Source organism: Colletotrichum karsti, assembly GCF_011947395.1.
Source record: "Colletotrichum karsti strain CkLH20 chromosome Unknown Scaffold13, whole genome shotgun sequence".
Lineage (NCBI taxonomy): Eukaryota > Fungi > Ascomycota > Sordariomycetes > Glomerellales > Glomerellaceae > Colletotrichum > Colletotrichum karsti.
The window spans coordinates 558075-575267 of NW_024065913.1; the positions used below are offsets into that span (position 1 = coordinate 558075).

At 53.4% G+C, this 17193-nt stretch overlaps 6 protein-coding genes across 6 annotated transcripts; 4 read left to right on the forward strand and 2 right to left on the reverse strand.

Annotated features, from left to right (window-relative positions):
• Nucleotides 1-3359: 3359 nt before the first annotated feature.
• Nucleotides 3360-4845, forward strand: CkaCkLH20_04830 (uncharacterized protein; the record flags this gene model as incomplete). The annotated part of the gene is made up of 3 exons (XM_038887549.1): nucleotides 3360-3539; nucleotides 3595-3671; nucleotides 3789-4845. 3 exons carry the CDS (start codon nucleotides 3360-3362, stop codon nucleotides 4843-4845), a joined length of 1314 nt encoding a protein of 437 aa, XP_038747156.1.
• Nucleotides 4846-5246: 401 nt separating this feature from the next.
• CkaCkLH20_04831 (uncharacterized protein) lies at nucleotides 5247-5462 on the reverse strand (the record flags this gene model as incomplete). The annotated part of the gene is made up of 1 exon (XM_038887550.1): nucleotides 5247-5462. The coding sequence occupies one exon, from the start codon at nucleotides 5460-5462 to the stop codon at nucleotides 5247-5249; it is 216 nt and encodes a 71-aa protein (XP_038747157.1).
• Nucleotides 5463-6845: 1383 nt separating this feature from the next.
• CkaCkLH20_04832 (37s ribosomal protein s5) lies at nucleotides 6846-8370 on the forward strand (the record flags this gene model as incomplete). Its single annotated transcript, XM_038887551.1, has 2 exons — nucleotides 6846-8100; nucleotides 8150-8370. 2 exons carry the CDS (start codon nucleotides 6846-6848, stop codon nucleotides 8368-8370), a joined length of 1476 nt encoding a protein of 491 aa, XP_038747158.1.
• A 256-nt stretch (nucleotides 8371-8626) lies between these two features.
• Nucleotides 8627-9080, reverse strand: CkaCkLH20_04833 (DASH complex subunit Dad3; the record flags this gene model as incomplete). Its single annotated transcript, XM_038887552.1, has 2 exons — nucleotides 8627-8824; nucleotides 8898-9080. 2 exons carry the CDS (start codon nucleotides 9078-9080, stop codon nucleotides 8627-8629), a joined length of 381 nt encoding a protein of 126 aa, XP_038747159.1.
• A 640-nt stretch (nucleotides 9081-9720) lies between these two features.
• CkaCkLH20_04834 (uncharacterized protein) lies at nucleotides 9721-11528 on the forward strand (the record flags this gene model as incomplete). The annotated part of the gene is made up of 2 exons (XM_038887553.1): nucleotides 9721-10288; nucleotides 10339-11528. 2 exons carry the CDS (start codon nucleotides 9721-9723, stop codon nucleotides 11526-11528), a joined length of 1758 nt encoding a protein of 585 aa, XP_038747160.1.
• Nucleotides 11529-12685: 1157 nt separating this feature from the next.
• On the forward strand, nucleotides 12686-16300 carry CkaCkLH20_04835 (polymerase; the record flags this gene model as incomplete). The annotated part of the gene is made up of 1 exon (XM_038887554.1): nucleotides 12686-16300. One exon carries the CDS (start codon nucleotides 12686-12688, stop codon nucleotides 16298-16300), a length of 3615 nt encoding a protein of 1204 aa, XP_038747161.1.
• Nucleotides 16301-17193: the final 893 nt, after the last annotated feature.

Consider the following 17193-nt stretch of genomic DNA (forward strand, 5'->3'; position numbering starts at 1 on the left):
GCCATGGCGAAGGGACGCATACCACACCAGGCCGCTGAAAGTCGCGAGGTAACTTCTGCGTCATTAGTCGGTAGATGAAGGCAGCTGAAATCATAAAGGCAATCAAGCAACCGGCGCCTTGGGTAGCCACGGCGCAAAGTGCAATCGCAGTTCTATTGAGAATCACTTGTTGCTGATTCGTTTGAGATGCAGCCATTATGAGGTTCGAGCCAAATGGTGCAGTTAGAAGCAAGGGGTAGGCTGGGAACACCCAAGTCGGTGTCATGGTGTGGATAGGAAAGATTCTTGAGCGCCGTCAGTCAGTTCTTCACATCACACTGATCTAATGACTGGGAGCTTACAAGGTTGACCAGAGAATCAGATAAATCGTCGAGGAGGCTAACACTGACATCGCAATGTAGCCCCAGTATAATATTTGCATGACTCTCAAGAGCCAAGGACCAACATGCGGAACACCGAACTGACATATGTTGATACAAATGATGGCAAATCTACCGATTGTTAGACGTAGTCTTCGTCGACATGGAAAAGACTCACGAAACAACCTTGAAGGATGTATTAGCAGTTGTGCCATATTGGTGGCTTTGTCTACTTACAGACGCCGGAATAAACAACGATTCCGTTTGATCAGTAAAGGAATGGACGAGTGCCCCGGGCCGCATACGGAAACGACATGCTGCTAGGACACAGTTCATGATGAAGAGAAGGATGTTAAGAAGGAAGAAGGCTACGGCTATTCCATTAAGCCACGCAGCGTCGTACGGAACTAGAGAACGTGAGTATGTTATTAAGGTAGACTCGCATCAGAGCCAGGCTTACGAGAATGTATCACGTTTGCCATACCGCCGGTAGCCTATGTCGTTGTGAGTGCCGGACCATAAAAGAGCAGTTCTCATCTCGTACCATCGTCTGCTACCAGTCAGCTTTGGGTGTACATATGCGACGAGTGATGAAGTACCATGGTGAACCACGTCCACGTATGACAGGCAATGCGGTCTCGAATCCCAACACGTCCATTACCAGACCGCTTTTCCATCCGAGCATCCAAATTATCAGGATTACTACCGTTCGAATGAGGCTGGGCCTCCGCCTCAGAAGGACTTGGGTTTGTCTCTGAAGGCAGGACTGGGCCGTAAGACGGACGAGGAACGAATGGCGGACGCCTCGCTGTCGAGTTGACAGCAGGAGCAGAGGCGGACGGACCTTCAACAGGGGTAGCGAAGTAAGAAGGGCGGTTGTATTCATCTGGTGTTTGGTAGCCGCAGTTGGCTACCATTTGGGAACTGGAGGCGGCCATTTTGCAGTTGGTGAATCCCAATCCTCAGGTCCTCGAGCCAACAGTTTTGATACGACATAGAGGGGAAAGAGCAGACTGGGCTCAGCATTGGTGAGAGCGATGTTCATGTAGACGAGGTTGGTGATGAAGACAACGTGGTCGAGGAAGAGTGATCCAAGATCGAAGAGAGGCATAGTCCAAACCGGGCGGGCGTCCAAGACGCAGTTACGCACACAGCGGCTCAAGCCAGGAAAAAAGTGGTGGTTGTGGTGGAGGACGGGGAACGGGGGACGGCGGGAGGGGTGACGATAAGCCCCGGCCGTTTGACGAGAAGGAGGTGTGTGGGTGGATATAGTCAGATGCCGACCCGACTGAAGCGTAGTGCAGGAAATCGAGTGCAGATCCTGGCCTCTTCCTTGTGGGATAGAGTAGCGCTGAGTCGTCCAGTGGCTGCGGCCAAGATAACCTGGTGTTGCTCTGTCTTGTGTCCGTTGCCTAAATATCCGTTCTTTTCGGAAGAAGGCAGATGATTGGTGGCGGTGGTCGCGTGGATGAAGTACGCCGGTTTGGCCCAACTAGCGGTGTTGTTGATGAGATCCAGCTGAGGAAACTTGGACGAAGAGTGGATTGATAGATGGGCAGAAAGCTTTGGTGAGGTCGTCAGCGATTCCTTGGTGAAGTAGAAGTTGGAGAAGATGTCCCACAATGAGTAAGGCAGGCCCTGGCAACGACGTTGAAGTTTGAAGAGGTGCCTGCGTCATTCAGACTCTGGCAGCGTCCAGTCTGTTATGTTCGCCTAGAAAATCGGATGCACCCTGCCGAGGATGACACAGCGCGCAGCGTGTTGGGGTGCTAATCCCCCTGCCGATAAACCTCCGGTCCACTGATCATGTGGATGCGAAGTCTCTCCAAATACACAATCAATTGCTAAAAACATCTCCTCGCCGAAAGTCCGAGAGCACCCTGGAAACGATGCGTTAAGCCAAGAACATCATACAGTCTGCCTTAGCGCAGCCCATGTTGACTGATGTTTAGCAGCAGCAGAATTTCGAGTCCATATTGACTGTTTAGCTGCTGCAAATAACATGCAACAGGCTGAATGTACCGTGTAGAGTGGGGCAACCAGCACTATCCCCGCAAACTGGGAAACACCGACAGGGCTTGATTTGGGGAAGTGCCTTCCCAACTTCATTTCTTTGGAGGCAGGTAACAACCTCCCGGCTCCTGCTTAACGACATCTCAATCTTTTTTTTCAACACAGCAACCTAGATTTTTAGGAACTATATTGGAATAACAAAAAATGAACAAATTTTCAACCAGTTGTCTTACACGTTTGATATCTGGCTCTTGCCTCTCGCTTGTCGTTTGACCATGAGCACATCCGTCGTTCACTTGGAGCAGTTTGGCATACACCAATCTGAGGGATCTCTCAGCGTCACTGTCGCATCCAACTTTTCTTTGCGTTCGCTGTCTAACGAACTGCTAATATCTTCTGCCAGCGATCTTCTTACTGCTAGCCAAAAGGGGGAAATATCAATTTCGAAGTCGCCAACATGCCGGCTCTATGTATCAATCATGGAAGAGGGAGCTCACGACACTGCTACCAACGCAGATCGCGCCGATCAAGTTTTGTGGTCTATCCAAGACTGCCATGTAGGTGAAGAGCTCGTTCTCATTTCCAGACTCGTTCTAACCGTCGTGGTAGATTTGGGAGCAGCTCGGAATCCGCTTAACCCCTGACAACGACTCTTCGACTGAGGGCCAAAACTCATCGTTCAAAATCGAGTACGAGGGCAGCGTGCCGCAACCCATTGAGCCGCCTGGCGCCGTTACTATAACTCTCCAACACATCACCTGCGCCTTCTGGTTCAATCACGGGAGTCAAACCGCCTTGCAGAACGTCGAAGCACGGCCAAGGACTCCTCCATGTATCATATTCCCGCCTACGACACGGCATGAAGGATGTCCTACGGACGAGATGTCTGAAGGCTAGAGGCCTCAGTACAAGCACCGAAACACCTTCGAAACACAAGATTCAGGCATTGGTCTTGATGATTTTGGTGAAGAAGAAACCACAGAATTCATGGACAACAAGCTGCAGCAACACCGGGACATACTTCGAACGGTTGAGGGCCTGACAGAAGCTAGTCTGTATCATTTGGTGTCCGGATCCAAAGGAAAGGCCGGATTCCAAATCACCTCGACCCTGAAGTCGCCATTAGGTCTCCTCATGCCGCAGGTACTGAGTATGAAGTGTCTATCGGTATAGAATTTCGTTTTGAGCGGAGATGAATTATACGGTTGCTAACAGGACACAGGACATCGCTGTTCAATCTCGTCTGCTGCCGCATCTGGCTGATGTTTTTGCGGAGGTCGAGAACATCAACTCTTACCGGTCCAGCAGGAGAAGAAAGCCGCAGGGACCACTTGGTAGTGCAAAAAATTATGGAAGTATTCATCGAAAGCTTTGGGGGTTGATCAACTCGAGAACCAGAGTACCAACTATCCGAAGAAAGAGTCTACCAAAACCCCTGACATCGCGGGCCAACACCGCTATCCACTTTGCCAGCTCGACCCCGGACTTTGATTTCGATAATGGCGAATTCGACGATGGCTTTTATGCCGACGAAGAATTGGATCATATTTTCAGCTTGGTTCCAGAAAGAGACATCTTAGACACACGCGAGGAGTATGCCATGGAATCCTACCCGCAAGACGATGAGCAAGGCGAGATTGGATATCGACAACCATACGACGCTGATCAGATATCCGATGACGATGCTTGGCTGCCAGAAATGGACACGGATTTGTATTCGGAAGATGAATTCTGCGAACGGCCACTGTTGTCACCAACATTTGACCTAGATCATCTGGACGACCACCTGGATCAACACGCTGATGATCAATTCGCCGATGGGCTGTCAGATTATGATACCGATCTTCTCGAACCAGATATGGACGTTTATGCTCATATTGAAATTAGCGAAGAGCATGAACCTCGCGCGGGCATAACAGCACCGTTCTACGATGAGGAGTCCGGGGAGTGGGTGGAATCGGCGCCGTGTGATGGAGGGGTAGATACGGTCATGAACGAGTCGGGGAACGATGTTGCCGAAACTCAGCCCGAAGCGCAAGTTGTCGGTCAAACAAGCCCAATACCACATTTCAACGCATCAACTGAAGAATGGATGAAGTCGGCGCCTTCTGACGATGGGATGAGTTGGACAACCAATGACAACGGTCTAGCTCCATACCAGGGATACGAAACGGTCTCTGAGCAAGAGTACGATTTGTCTTCAGAATCTCCTGGTGCAGTTACGACGGATAACCATCATATGTTTCGCCGCAGTGTTGACCAAGACCAACTCAAGGGCGATATCGATTTCGGCTCAACGCATTCGGAAAATTTGGTGCAACCCAGTGCACATCATGGGGAAATGGATGTCAGCTTGGAAATGACGCAAGCATTGGATGACCGGGACAGCGACGACGAATACTATTTAGAGCTAACGCCAGACCCGTATTCCTGGCATATGGAAACGGCGCCTGACAGTTTCGAAGATGAGTAGAACAAGGCATTGCGGTCTGCAATTTTCAATCGTTGTTGATTGTAGAACCTCATTGGTATACACAGATGAGTCTGGTAGATGAAAAAGAAAATCTATACCAAAAGAGTTATGCCGCAAGAAATCAACGTCAAGTGCAGCCTGTGACACTTGAGCGTCGTGAATTTGTCCTCCACTGAAACCGACCCGGCGTAGCCAGTCCAACTATGGGATCCCCATTTTCATTATTCCACACATCAACCACCATAGTCTCCTCCTCTTTGCATATTCTGCCGCGAAAGTCGATCTCGTCCAAGCCGCGAGGCGCAATCGGTCGTGATATAATCCAAGAAAGTCCAATCCCGAGTGCTTCGATGACGGTGTTGTCGAAATGATCTTGCTACTGAGTCGACCCATAGACCAGCCTATTTCTTTCCGCCCTTGCCGCCCTTCTTGGGCTCCTTCTTCTTCTTTTGTTCGGGCTTCAGCGTAGCGAAGTGGATGTACCATAGCAAGACGATCTGGAGGATAACGGCGACGAGGACGATCAACAGGATCGTGAACAGGATCGGCTGGTCGTTCAGGACCGCGACGGCCTCGGGCGTGGCGCCGATGGAGCGGAACCAGTCGAATTGACCCATCTTTGCGATGTCCGGAGTGTGTTGCGGTGACGTCGCTTGCTTGTGCGGAGTAGGCGGTGCTCGAAGCGTTGAGCGACTCGTTGATACGGCTGATTAACGTCGACGGTTGCGTAGACGAGAGTTTCTGCTTTGGTCAGGCGGGTAGCGTACGATCGGTATGGACTGTGGTGGTTGGGAATTAAAGGTGTGTATCGAGAAAGTCAAAATGAAGGTCTGAGTCTCAAGTGCGCCAGTCACAAGGGAATAAACACCACAGAATGTACGGGTATTGAGAGTGGCGGGATTAGAGAGAGAAGGTTTCGAAGAGCAGGAAAGGAATACGGCACACGATATGCGGCGGAAGGGGGGAAAATAGAGAAGAATGGTTCGCGCGGAGGAACAAGACTGGTGTTGGAAAGATGATCCGCTTCGGGTTCTCGAAACGGGAGACGTCACATTCGCGCACGCTTAAGATACCTGGGAAAATGGCCCTATGGTGGTCACAGTGCCTTCGCAGGCTGGGTAGGCCGCCTAGGATGGGTGAGACTGCGGACGCGACAGCGTTTTGGTGGTGAGAGCCCAGCCCTGCCGTCCAGGGGAGAGAGGGGGGCCCGGGCTCGATGCGCGTTTCAGGCCTGCGGCAGAATGTCGACTGATGTCTGCGCCTGCTGATTGGCTGTGTTGAGACGGCCTGCAGCGGTTAGCCGGCATGTGGAAGGGGTCCATTATGTGCCGGTCGTTTGGCTGCGTTCAAACTTGATGAATATGCCTGAGTGAACATCGGCGACGGGATCAAGTGCTGCGGCTTCCGGTCTGAAGAGGGATGGTCCGATCTGCCGGAGTTGCTCCCGCCAGGAACTGTGATCATCGTCAATTCCAGCATCCGTTGCTTTCGATGGCGGGAATCATATGGCTAGGCGAAGGTGGTTAAGAACCAAAGCACCAGTTTTTTTTTTTGGTAAGGCAACCCCTGGAAATTAGCCAAGCAACGCCGTCAGTGAGCCGTCGGGTCCGAAGAGAGCGAAGCTTCAATGCTTTTGCCAAGGGGTTCTTAGATTCGGTGTGGCGTCAAATTGTCCTCCTCACCGATTTCACCGAGATCATGTGACATTTCCATGGATCAACTCGGCCCCGGTCTTGAACATCGGAGGGCACGGGCCAGACGAAAGAGCTGGGTGGGTCTAATTTCAGCCAATAATGTGGCTCAAATCAACCTCAGGCGATTGCACATTGGCTGGCCGATCCAATTGAGCTTCCAAAAAAATTATCGACCAGCTGGCGCGCGACCCTGAGCTCAGTCAAGGAGCCCTCACGCGACAGAAGCCCCCGCCGCCCACGACAAACTCAAAGACCTTTTGGAGCCGGCTTCGAACTGGCGCAGAGACGTCGCTACCCTCCGCGATCATGCATGCGGTACGACCGGCCCGGAGCGTCCTCGCAAGAGGCGTCTCCGCACCCTCGACGACCGCCGCTACCGCTCCGGCCCTCCCCGTCCGCCTCTTCCACACCTCATCCAGCCGGTCGACACGCAGAAGATCCAGATTCAAGAACATTACCGCAGAGAAGATGGGCTTGACGAACCCGGACGCTGCCCAACGCTATGCCAAGAAACACTTCCCCGACTACACCCCCGAGCAGTTGGCACAATTGAGGAAGAAATACACCCCCGAGCAGATGGAGGCCCTCGAGGCTGCGGAGGACGCCATTGACCCGAAAGATCTGGCTGTACAGGGCCGTTTGCGTGTAGACCCCTACCGACAGAACTACCTCGAGGACTTCGCGACCATCCAGCCCGTAATCGATGCGAAACCGCAGAAGCCCGTTCAGCCGCGGGAGGTGGAGTGGCTCCCACGGAGGGAATGGGTCGACGATTATGTTGAGAAGCTGGCGGACCGGGTCGAGGTGCAGCTCAAGGACTCTATGGGCAAGGCCTACGCCCGCGCCCTGCGCAAACTCAAGACAGACAATCCGGACCAGATCGACTTCACTCATGAGGAGCTGAATGAGCTCGAGAAGAACCCGGAGCTGCGCCGCAAGTTCCTGATTGAAGAGGATACGGACGTGCTGGGCAGCTCGTCGACAAAGCCGGCGTCGGAGCCGGTGAACACCCAGTGGTTCGACGAAATCGACAAGGAGTTCTACAAGGAGCTCGGGCGGGAGTTCAGCACAGACAAGAACCCGGTTGAACCCCCTCGGCTGGACTCGTGGAAGGCGATAGAGGGTCCCGAAGGCGAGACGGCGCTCGCGCCCAAACTCGGCAAGGTCGAGGGCGTCAAGGGCCTGTACACCCTCGAGGACGCTGAGGACGATGACCTGGATCCCACGGGCGAATACGCCAAGATCAAGGCCCTGACTGGCATTTCGATCCGCGACATCCAGACGCTCATCGCCAAACCCATCGTTGCGCGCATGGTCCACAACCAGACCCGTCTGGGCAAGATCCGCAGTGTTTCCATCATCGTCGTTGCCGGTAACGGTGACGGCAGGCTCGGTCTGGGAGAGGCCAAGTCTGTGGATTTCGGCATTGCCAGGACTACGGCTAGAATGTTGGCCATTCGCAACATGAGGCCGATTCGGAGGTACGAGAACCGTACCATCTACGGCGAGATCCAGAAGAAGATTTCGGGCACTGTGGTGAAGCTGCAGTCCCGTCCCCCAGGTATGTCTTTATTGAAACGACTGCAGATGCGGTGCTCACTCTTTGCAAGGCTTCGGACTCCGCGTTTCCCACCGTATATTCGAAATGGCCCGCCTCGCAGGTATCCACGACCTGTCGGCCAAGATCATGCGCTCCAAGAACCCTTACAACACCGTCAAGGTCGTCTACGAGTGCCTCACGAATCAGCCCGACCCGGAGCAGATCGCCATCGGCCGCGGAAAGAAGATGGTCGACGCGAGAAAGGTGTACTACGGCGGCTCTGTATATTAATCCAACTGTATACCATTTGTATACCACTGTACCATGTCAAGCGCACCACTAGAGATCTCCCAATAGTCTGGTTTGTTTTGTGATAAGGATATGAAGAGCTTGGGCATTCCATGTGATCTGCCTGCTCTGAATAGGGGTATCTCCTCTTTTTGGTCGTATGCTTCATAATAGCCCATCGTGTGTGTATTCTACGTTTGCAGGACACATGCCTCATCATGTTATCCGGCGGCTCGTCAAAACCTTCCTCCGCACTTGTTTACTCCTCGTGATCCCCGGGCCGCTCACCCCATTCCATTTCCTGGTTGCCACAATCCATCTCCTGCTGGAGCACTATACTGTAGACGCTAGCCTTGAGGAGGGTGTAGACCAAGCTCGTTTTGCGCTCCAATTCGCGGAGGCCGTCGAGGATCTCGGTGCTCGGTGAACTGCTCAGATCTTCCAATGTCTGCGCGAGCTGTGTCGAACAATCAGTCAGAATGGGCCCTCCTGCAATGCTTCCAGCTGGGCAGGGAGGGGCATGGACAAACCTTCTTCATGTTATCCGCCAACTTCTCGTACTCCTCCAGAACCTCACCCTCGAGGGGCGTGAGCTCCGGCTGCGAGTGCAGCATGGTCGATTCTCGTCCTTGATCCATAATTATGGGGATTTCGTTCTTGCAGACGAAGGGCTCTTGGGTACGGCGCGTCGTGAAGGCGTCGTCGACGAGCAGTGCGATAGATGTTTCGGTGAGTCGCGGTGGGACGCGTTTGGTGGTTGCAACCCCGCGGAAAGACGGGCGTGCAAGAGCTGCACCCCACTTCCAGGTGACCTTCGGTGAACAGCCAATGACAATGTCAACGAGTCAAGCGCCACCATCCCCAGATGCTGTCTTTGGCCTTGCAACATTTGCACCTCCATCTTCTGAGACAGGAAAAAGCGGTAAACAAGCCATCTTCCACGCGCTTCGTGCAAAGAACCCGCGTGGTGCGGCTTGACGTGGCAAGGCGTGTTGATCTTTTTGCATAGCTTCGGGGCTAAGAGCTTCACGAAAAGCCGCGATTGCCCTCATCTTAGGGGAGGGATCTGGCTGCTGCCATGGCTGTCGTCCACACATCACTCAGTGGCGTCGACTAAGTTAAGGGGGAGCTAGTGGGCTCCGGTGAAGCTGGAGGAGGGAGAAAAAGATCAATTCGATATTTCGAGACGGTCTTAGCGTAGGTCACTTGACGGCTCCTTCGACAAGTGTCCCAGCCATGGCGATCTTCTTTAATAACTGCAATTTCTCCCCCGGGTTAAGGCTGACCCAGGGTTTCGGTTTCATGATTTTGAAAGACAAGTAGGTTGGATACGTCGTCGACAAGCCTGCAAAGATGGCCAGTTCCGAGAAATATGATCACGAATCACCGCCGCCGACGGCCAGCGACGTAGTCGAGCACAAGAAGCGCTCCAACACGCCTGCGCTGCTCGTCCGCAGGTCGTCGATGGGAGGCAAGCTGCCCGAGACCGTTTCGTCTGCCTATGTCCTTGATTGGGAAGATGAGACCTGCAGACAACGACTCCTAAGCCGCGCCGAGGACCTTCTGGGAGAAGCTGTTGGGCGGAGGAGGCTCACCGTCATTCAGGGGCTCCCGCTAGACTTGGTTCAGATTCTGAGAGATTCTTTGGGAGTCGACCCGGGGTTTCTCGAAGCGCATGCGGGACGGCGACGACATCGGCCGTTGAAGCAGGACCATGGCGACTGCTTCGTGTCTTTCGAATATCCCGAGCTTGTCAAAGTCGATCGAACCGCCATTGGGCCGGATCTTGGGTATAAGCCATCGGCCAGGCAGTCGGACCTGGTGGATGTGATGGACGAGGCACCGTTCCATTCCATGTCTCGAGATGGACAGGCAGTCATATTCTGCCACGCGTCCTTGTGGATGAGCAGCAAAGCCGATAGTAGGTCTTCCCCGGGTTTCTGTAGTAATGCAAAGCTGACGTCTTTCTAGTTCTTTTTCTGGACCGACCTATTTGGAATGACCCTTCATCACAGCTCAGAAAAGCTCGCCGACCTCTTTCTGTCGCGAGATCATGGCAAACGAAAATCGACGAATCGCAACTCGACGGCACCTCTGTGTGGAATGTGCTGATTGCAGAAGGAGACGAGTTTCCTGGTCTCGAAGACAGCCTTCTTCGAAACTTCCGGCACACGAATGTAGTCAGGCAAGGCCTGCCTGATGTTTTGGCTGATGCGGTTTATGGAAAGTGGCTAGACCTTTTCGAAACACTTCCGCAGTCTTTGGATGACGCCAGTCTGTTCTGGCAAGCAACAGAGTCGTTAGAGCAGAATCTGGACGAGGCTCGCAACCAGGAACGACGTACGACAGCGAGCGATATGCAACACCCTGACTGGCGTCATCTTCTCGACAGGCTACAGCGTCGTGTCACACTATCGCAGATGGCGACGACGGCCCCACAGACCTCGTGGCTGCCTTCAACACGGGGGTTGACGACAGCGCAGCCCCGGACACGAGACGCTGGCTATCTCGGAAATACTAGGCCGCCTGCGGGTGTTGAAGGGCATTCGAAAGATGACAAGGAAGCGAACCAGCGAGCACTCGACCGAGTCACCTATCTGGGAGGCATTTTGCTCCCCTTTACCGTGGTGTCTGCCATACTTTCAATGAATGAACAGTATTCACCCAACGGATCCCGATTCTGGGTTTTCTGGGTAGCCTCAGTAGCAGCCGTCGTTTTCTCGTTGCTCATCATTTACCTTGACCAACTGCGCGGCCTCGAGGTCTACTTTGACGTCACAGCCGCCAGTGCCGTAGAGTCAGCTTTCTCATCCGGCGGCGTCACGGCTCAAGTCTACAGCAGCGGCGGGGTGACCGCTGCCGCTGCGGCATCGATGCCGCAATCGAGATTGCGACGGCCGTCGCGGCTGAACGCGGAGATTTTAGTCGATATGCCACAGCCTGGCGTTGGAGATGTTGAAGTCATGGCCGATTCGGCAGTCAATCCGACAATGCTTGTGCAGGCATGCAGCGACGGAAGGAAACCCAAGGCATGGCAGAGGGGCAGGCTTGGCTGGGGCGGTGCCATAAAGAAGGTCGTGGGATACTATCGGTGGAGGGGCAGGACGCCGATGCAATTGAGTTCGAACGGTTTGGAAAGGTTTCGCATGGAAAACATTTAATAGTAATACCTAGTAAGTTCTCGACAATAGCTTGTTGCTCGTAGCAACATATCGTGGTATGAGGAGATGTTGACGTTTGAAAGGCATTCCCATGACAAGACGTCGGTCCCGTACCTGGTGCATCTCAAATGACATGCCATTCAAGAAAGATCGGCGTGGGGCCGCGGCCGGAGGACCATCTCCGATGTCCCACGGATCCGGGGAAGAAAAGATTAGGTAATAGAAGGCGTTTGGATGGCTTTCCCCAACGTCCCGGTTGTTGGTCCCGTGGATTAATTTACCAGCAGTTTAGCGAACACCTATGCTGCCTCGAAGAGGACATGCGGTTTGCCACAGGCATCCAATCGCCTTCTACGAGCAGGGCTTGGCGGTTGTTGGTACTGCAGTGACCTGGGCTGTTGGAAACGAGGACTCGGAGACCCGTGGACGCACACAGGTAAGGTAGGCAGCAGGCGCTGCAGCCTGGGCGGTACCATGCTGCTGGGACGTGGAACTCGCCCCAGACTGACTGTCTGACCGACCTACCTCCTTACATGGGGGGAAGGAACCCGAACCAACTCACTGTCACCTTGCCTTGCCATACCTCACTTTTCGAATAGGAGGCGCCTTATCTTAGTTACTTCAACTCTTATTACCTTATTTCTCCGAAGAGGCAGAGAGAAACTTTGGACGCTCCGCGGCTGACGTACCCATACCAAAGAGGTGGTCGAAGCAAAGGGAAGGAGCCAATACTTGAGTGCAGCTACCTAAGGTATCTTACCTGCCTTACCACTTACCTACCTTCCTTACCTTTCCAGCCTGGCTTACGGCCCCGCCATTCTTCTTCTCCTACCTTGCGGCACCTTCCTGACCTTACTCTTTTTCCGTTGAGTCAACCTAGACTTCAAAGATCTCACTTTTGGAGATTTTCTGGCGTCTGTCAACTTCTTGCTCCTGGATTTATTGTCTTGTCTTTCAACTTCTGGATGGCACAGGAACCTCGAAATCTATAATATTTTGAGCCGTTCACAGTGAGTATGATTTTTCTCTCTTGCACCCTTCTTCTTTTCTCTTTCTCTTCACCTCCGGATTTCAATATCTGATCACTTATTAAAAGAATATTGCTAAACGCTCTACCAGCCCCCAAAGGCGTGCTCAGCGTCAGCCTCACAGTCACAATGACGCGCCGCAAGTTCAACAGCGACCTTGCAGACGCCTCTCACCAGGCCGCATCGCTCGCCCACATCTCCAACATCACAAAGGGAGATGACGACGGACAGATCGTCTTTGAGATCTCGCATGAGGCTCTGTTGTCGACATCTTTGGTAGTCCGTCTTGTTGCTTTGAGCATCGACGACTACCCAAACTGCTCAGGCTTCTTGGCTTACACCGATGACGATGCTACTCCTCGAGTCATCTCCAGCCTTCTCGATGACCTGCCCGACATTACTCAAACCAAATCGATTCTGGAGACTCTGACTTTGCTGTCGAAAAAGTTCAGCGCCGCTCTTGCTTCCGAGGGAAACAACTCTGACGAGGAAATGACGGACATCGATCAGGTTGACGACCTCGGCGAATCGCAGGACGATGACCAGGACGATTATTATTACGACGACGACATGGACTTTGGTCTGGATGCCGCTCCTGCCACCCTGCAGCAAATTCCCAACGCATCAGGAAAGCCTATCGAAGTCACCGGTCGCTTCATCGACGACCTTCGCCGAGCCAAGGAAGCCGGCTTCAAAATTGCGTTACTGACCGACGCCCACCAGATGGGTTGCGTCTTCGCACTGTCCCTCCCCGTCGCCCATCTCGGCCTTCCTGACGACACCCTCGAGGCTTGGGAGATCGCGCCCTCGGATTACGTCGTTCTGCTTTGCAGGTTTGACTCAAGCTACCCTTCTGTGGAGACGTTCTTGAACCTTGGTCCTGGCCACTCCTCCACGATGCAGTTCATCTTCGGGAAGTGCACCAAGTACAAGCCTACGTTGAGCTCGGCTCTGACTGCTTTTAACCCCAAGTTCAATCGTGTCAACATCGAGATCAACGAATCGACAGAGGACGCCGCCTTCATGCAAATGCCCATTACCAACTCAATCGCCACCTTCATGAACACGGAGCTCGCACTCCTTCTCAAGTACCGCCTGCATTACAATGTGTCATGGGACAAAGCCAAGGAACTGCTGCAGGAGCAGGCCAAAGCCGGTCATCTGCGCATGGATGAGGGCATATTCGCTCACGGCAGCACCGACCCTGCCATCGACGAACTTCAAGTATCTAGCACTGCCCGCCCTCTTCTCAACCAGGACTTCGTGCGCAGCAACCCTAACGTTGCAGGTCCGCTGCCTAAGGAACAGCTCAGCATGCCCTTGATCGCCATGCAATTTGCGCTCCGGTACTTCGTCAAAAGCACGCATTACTGTCTGGTCTGCCACCGCAAGCTGAACACTGACTTCACGGCAATCAAGCCATATGTCTGTTCCGAGCCACTATGTCTGTTCCAGTATATGGCTCTGGGTCTTGGCCCGAGCATTGAACACGACATCATTGCTCGACCCTGCGTTGTCGACCTTCTCGTCAGCTTCTGTGCTGCTGGCCTGCATGCCAATCGGATTCGAGAGTGGCCACAAGGCCTGGCCATCAAAGTGCCACTTTTCACTCTGGATCCAGTTGCTCTCCTCAATACCGAGGTTTACAATCGTCCCAGAAACCAGGCAGCCCAGGCCGCCCAGGCCGCCCAGGCAGCGACACCTCCAACTGAGACAACCATCAATTCCCCTATCTACGTCCGAGCATCGATCTCAAGCGGCAGATTGTTTCTGGACAACACTCAGGAGCAGCAGTTCAAAGTTGGAGATATTGTCGCCATTGTCAAACAGGTCACTGTTCCCCCGAACAACGAGAAACTCGATCTACACCATTGCCGTATCACGAGCATCGAAACCGTTCGCAATTCCAGCGATAACATCAACGGCAGAATCGTGAAGTTTGACTGCATGGTTTCCACTCAGAAAAACCCGATGGTCAGCAATGCGACGCGAGTCTATGGTGCCCCTGAACTCTCTGATCCGAAAGCCGCAGGCGACGTCGGTGCCGCGATTGTGGACGACGAAGGCGAGGCGGAGTTGTACGCCTACGAGCACGACCTCGATGACCTGGCTCCAGTTTATCAAAGGGAGGCTCTCATGACTCTTGTCCAAACGATCCCGCCCATAAGGGTTTTGCGTGAACACCTCCTCGACCGCAAAGGCCTACCTCTGATGAACTGCGACAAGATTACGAAATCCGCTCTTGCGCTTCTGCGTTGGATCGTGGCCTCTAACCGCTCCTTCATTGTTCAGCTTGACAAGAGCGACGACTGTGGTATGAGCGAGGCAGAGGATGTTCCGAGCAAAGAACATGAGAAGATCGAGGGCTTGGGCGACCACTGGATGCAGTTTCGTTTCGCTCAGGGGTCTCCGGAGAAAGAGCACAGCTTCAACCAAGCGCTAGCGCAACAAGCATCGCAGAACTACCCGACAATCTTTGCATGGCATGGCAGCCCGCTCGGAAATTGGCACAGCATCATCAGGTCTGGCCTAGACTTCAAGGACACGCTCCATGGCCGCGCTTACGGACATGGCGTTTACTTCAGTAATCAGTTCGGCATCAGTCAGACCTATGGCGGCTTCGGAAACTCGGGCGGTTCATGGATTGGATCAGAGTTGAAGCTGTCTGCTGCTCTTAGTCTCTGTGAGATTATTAACAGAACGGCCGAGTTCAAATCCTCGGCTCCGTACTACGTGGTTGACAAGGTCGACTGGATTCAATGTCGATATCTCGTTGTCCAGAGGCATTCATCTCCTAAGGCGCCCAGCCCCACCGCTCCTGGTGCCAAACCAAAGACGGCCAAACAATACATCACTCAAGACCCGCGTTACAGAATCAAGGGGGAAAACAACAGCGACGTTGAGGTCCCAACGGCTTCTCTTCCAAACTCGCGCCAGCAAAAGACATCTCCGGGCTCATCATCTGGTAACCCGCTTGTCGTCGAAGACCATGAAGGTCAGGCTGCTGATGAAGAGGCGGACGACTTTGACATTCTCTTGAGCAAGAATGCAGGCAACGGTGACGGCGTGAGCGCCGACGATGATGACAACGACACGGTTATTCTCGACTCTGACCCCGACAAGTTGGGCTTCACACCTGGCACCCTGGACGTGGCTTCACTTCCCCGACTTCCAGCCCCCGTCTGGGCCTCCGACCACGGACGAAAAGTGCTGGGCAAAGAGCTTGCCAAGTTGCAGAAGCTCCAGGCCAAGACGCCTCTTCACGAGCTTGGCTGGTACATGGACTTTGAAAACATCAACAACATGTTCCAATGGACTCTCGAACTCCATAGCTTCGAGCTATCCCTTCCACTCGCGAAAGACATGGAGCGCAACAAGGTCTCCAGCATCGTTCTTGAGGTTCGCTTCGGTCAACAATTTCCGCTCTCCCCGCCTTTCGTTCGCGTCATTCGCCCCAGGTTCTTGCCGTTCTCCCAGAGGGGCGGTGGTCACGTCACGGCTGGCGGCGCTTTGTGCATGGAGCTTCTCACCAACAGCGGTTGGAGCCCTGTCAGTAGCATGGAGAGTGTACTGCTTCAAGTGCGCATGGCGATGTGCAGTCTTGAACCTTACCCTGCGCGTCTGGAAGGCCGATCCGGTGGTGACTATGGAATTGGAGAGGCTATTGACGCGTACAAGCGGGCCGCTCAGGCTCATGGCTGGAAAGTTCCCCCTGATTTGGACATGACGGCCAACGGTCTTTGAATTGGACTGAGGACTTTTGATGTGGGGATTTGGCATTACGATCATTGACCTTGATCTAAACCAGGTTTGGCGTTAAAGGGAGGTAGGGTACGATACATCATGCCATTGAGCAAATGGAGTTAACGGAGGAGGACCGATGGGGTCTACATGTCACTTGCAGCTCAGCATAGAGAAGATACTGCCGCAGTCAAAGCAGTAATACCAATGTTTTCAATGAATCTTCCTACATGTGCCACCGGGTGACTCGGGAGGGGTGATGATGTAACATTCAGCCTCTACTTTGCGATGTGGGCTGCGAACCTGCGGGCGTAGACCAGACGACAGTAACGCTTGGCTGAGATATGCAAAACACAACGGACGTACTTCAGAAAAGGTCGATTGCCAGTGTGAAGTCAGGTCAAGGGGAACAGCTTAATCTTGTAGACAGGCGCGGGCCAGGATACCGGCAATTGAGTTTTCGGCGGGCCAAGTCAGACAGGAGGAGATCGCAATGAAGCAACGCGAGACGAACTGCGAATGCTTCCTCCATTGGACCGCGTCAAAATATGCATACATGACGACTCAGAAACACGCCAAAGCGTTGACGAACCTGACATGACAGGGTCCAGGCCTTCTGTTAAGGGAGCTGGGAACCTTAAGATCTACGGGTCGACTGAAGCAAAGCATGTCAGGTACTTTAGCGTGGAGGAGAAAGATCTGGGGTTGGCGGGGCCCGTCTGAGAGACGGAGGCAAGTCCCCTGTGCTTTCGGCTAGCGGGATCACCAGCAGGATAAGATAAGCTCGCCAAAGGAATCTGCCTTCCCTGGTGACACCCTGTAGGATCCATGTAGAACAACGAAAGTCGACTGCTCCAGAACGCAACTCCCTTGATTTCCTCACTGTGAGGTCGCAG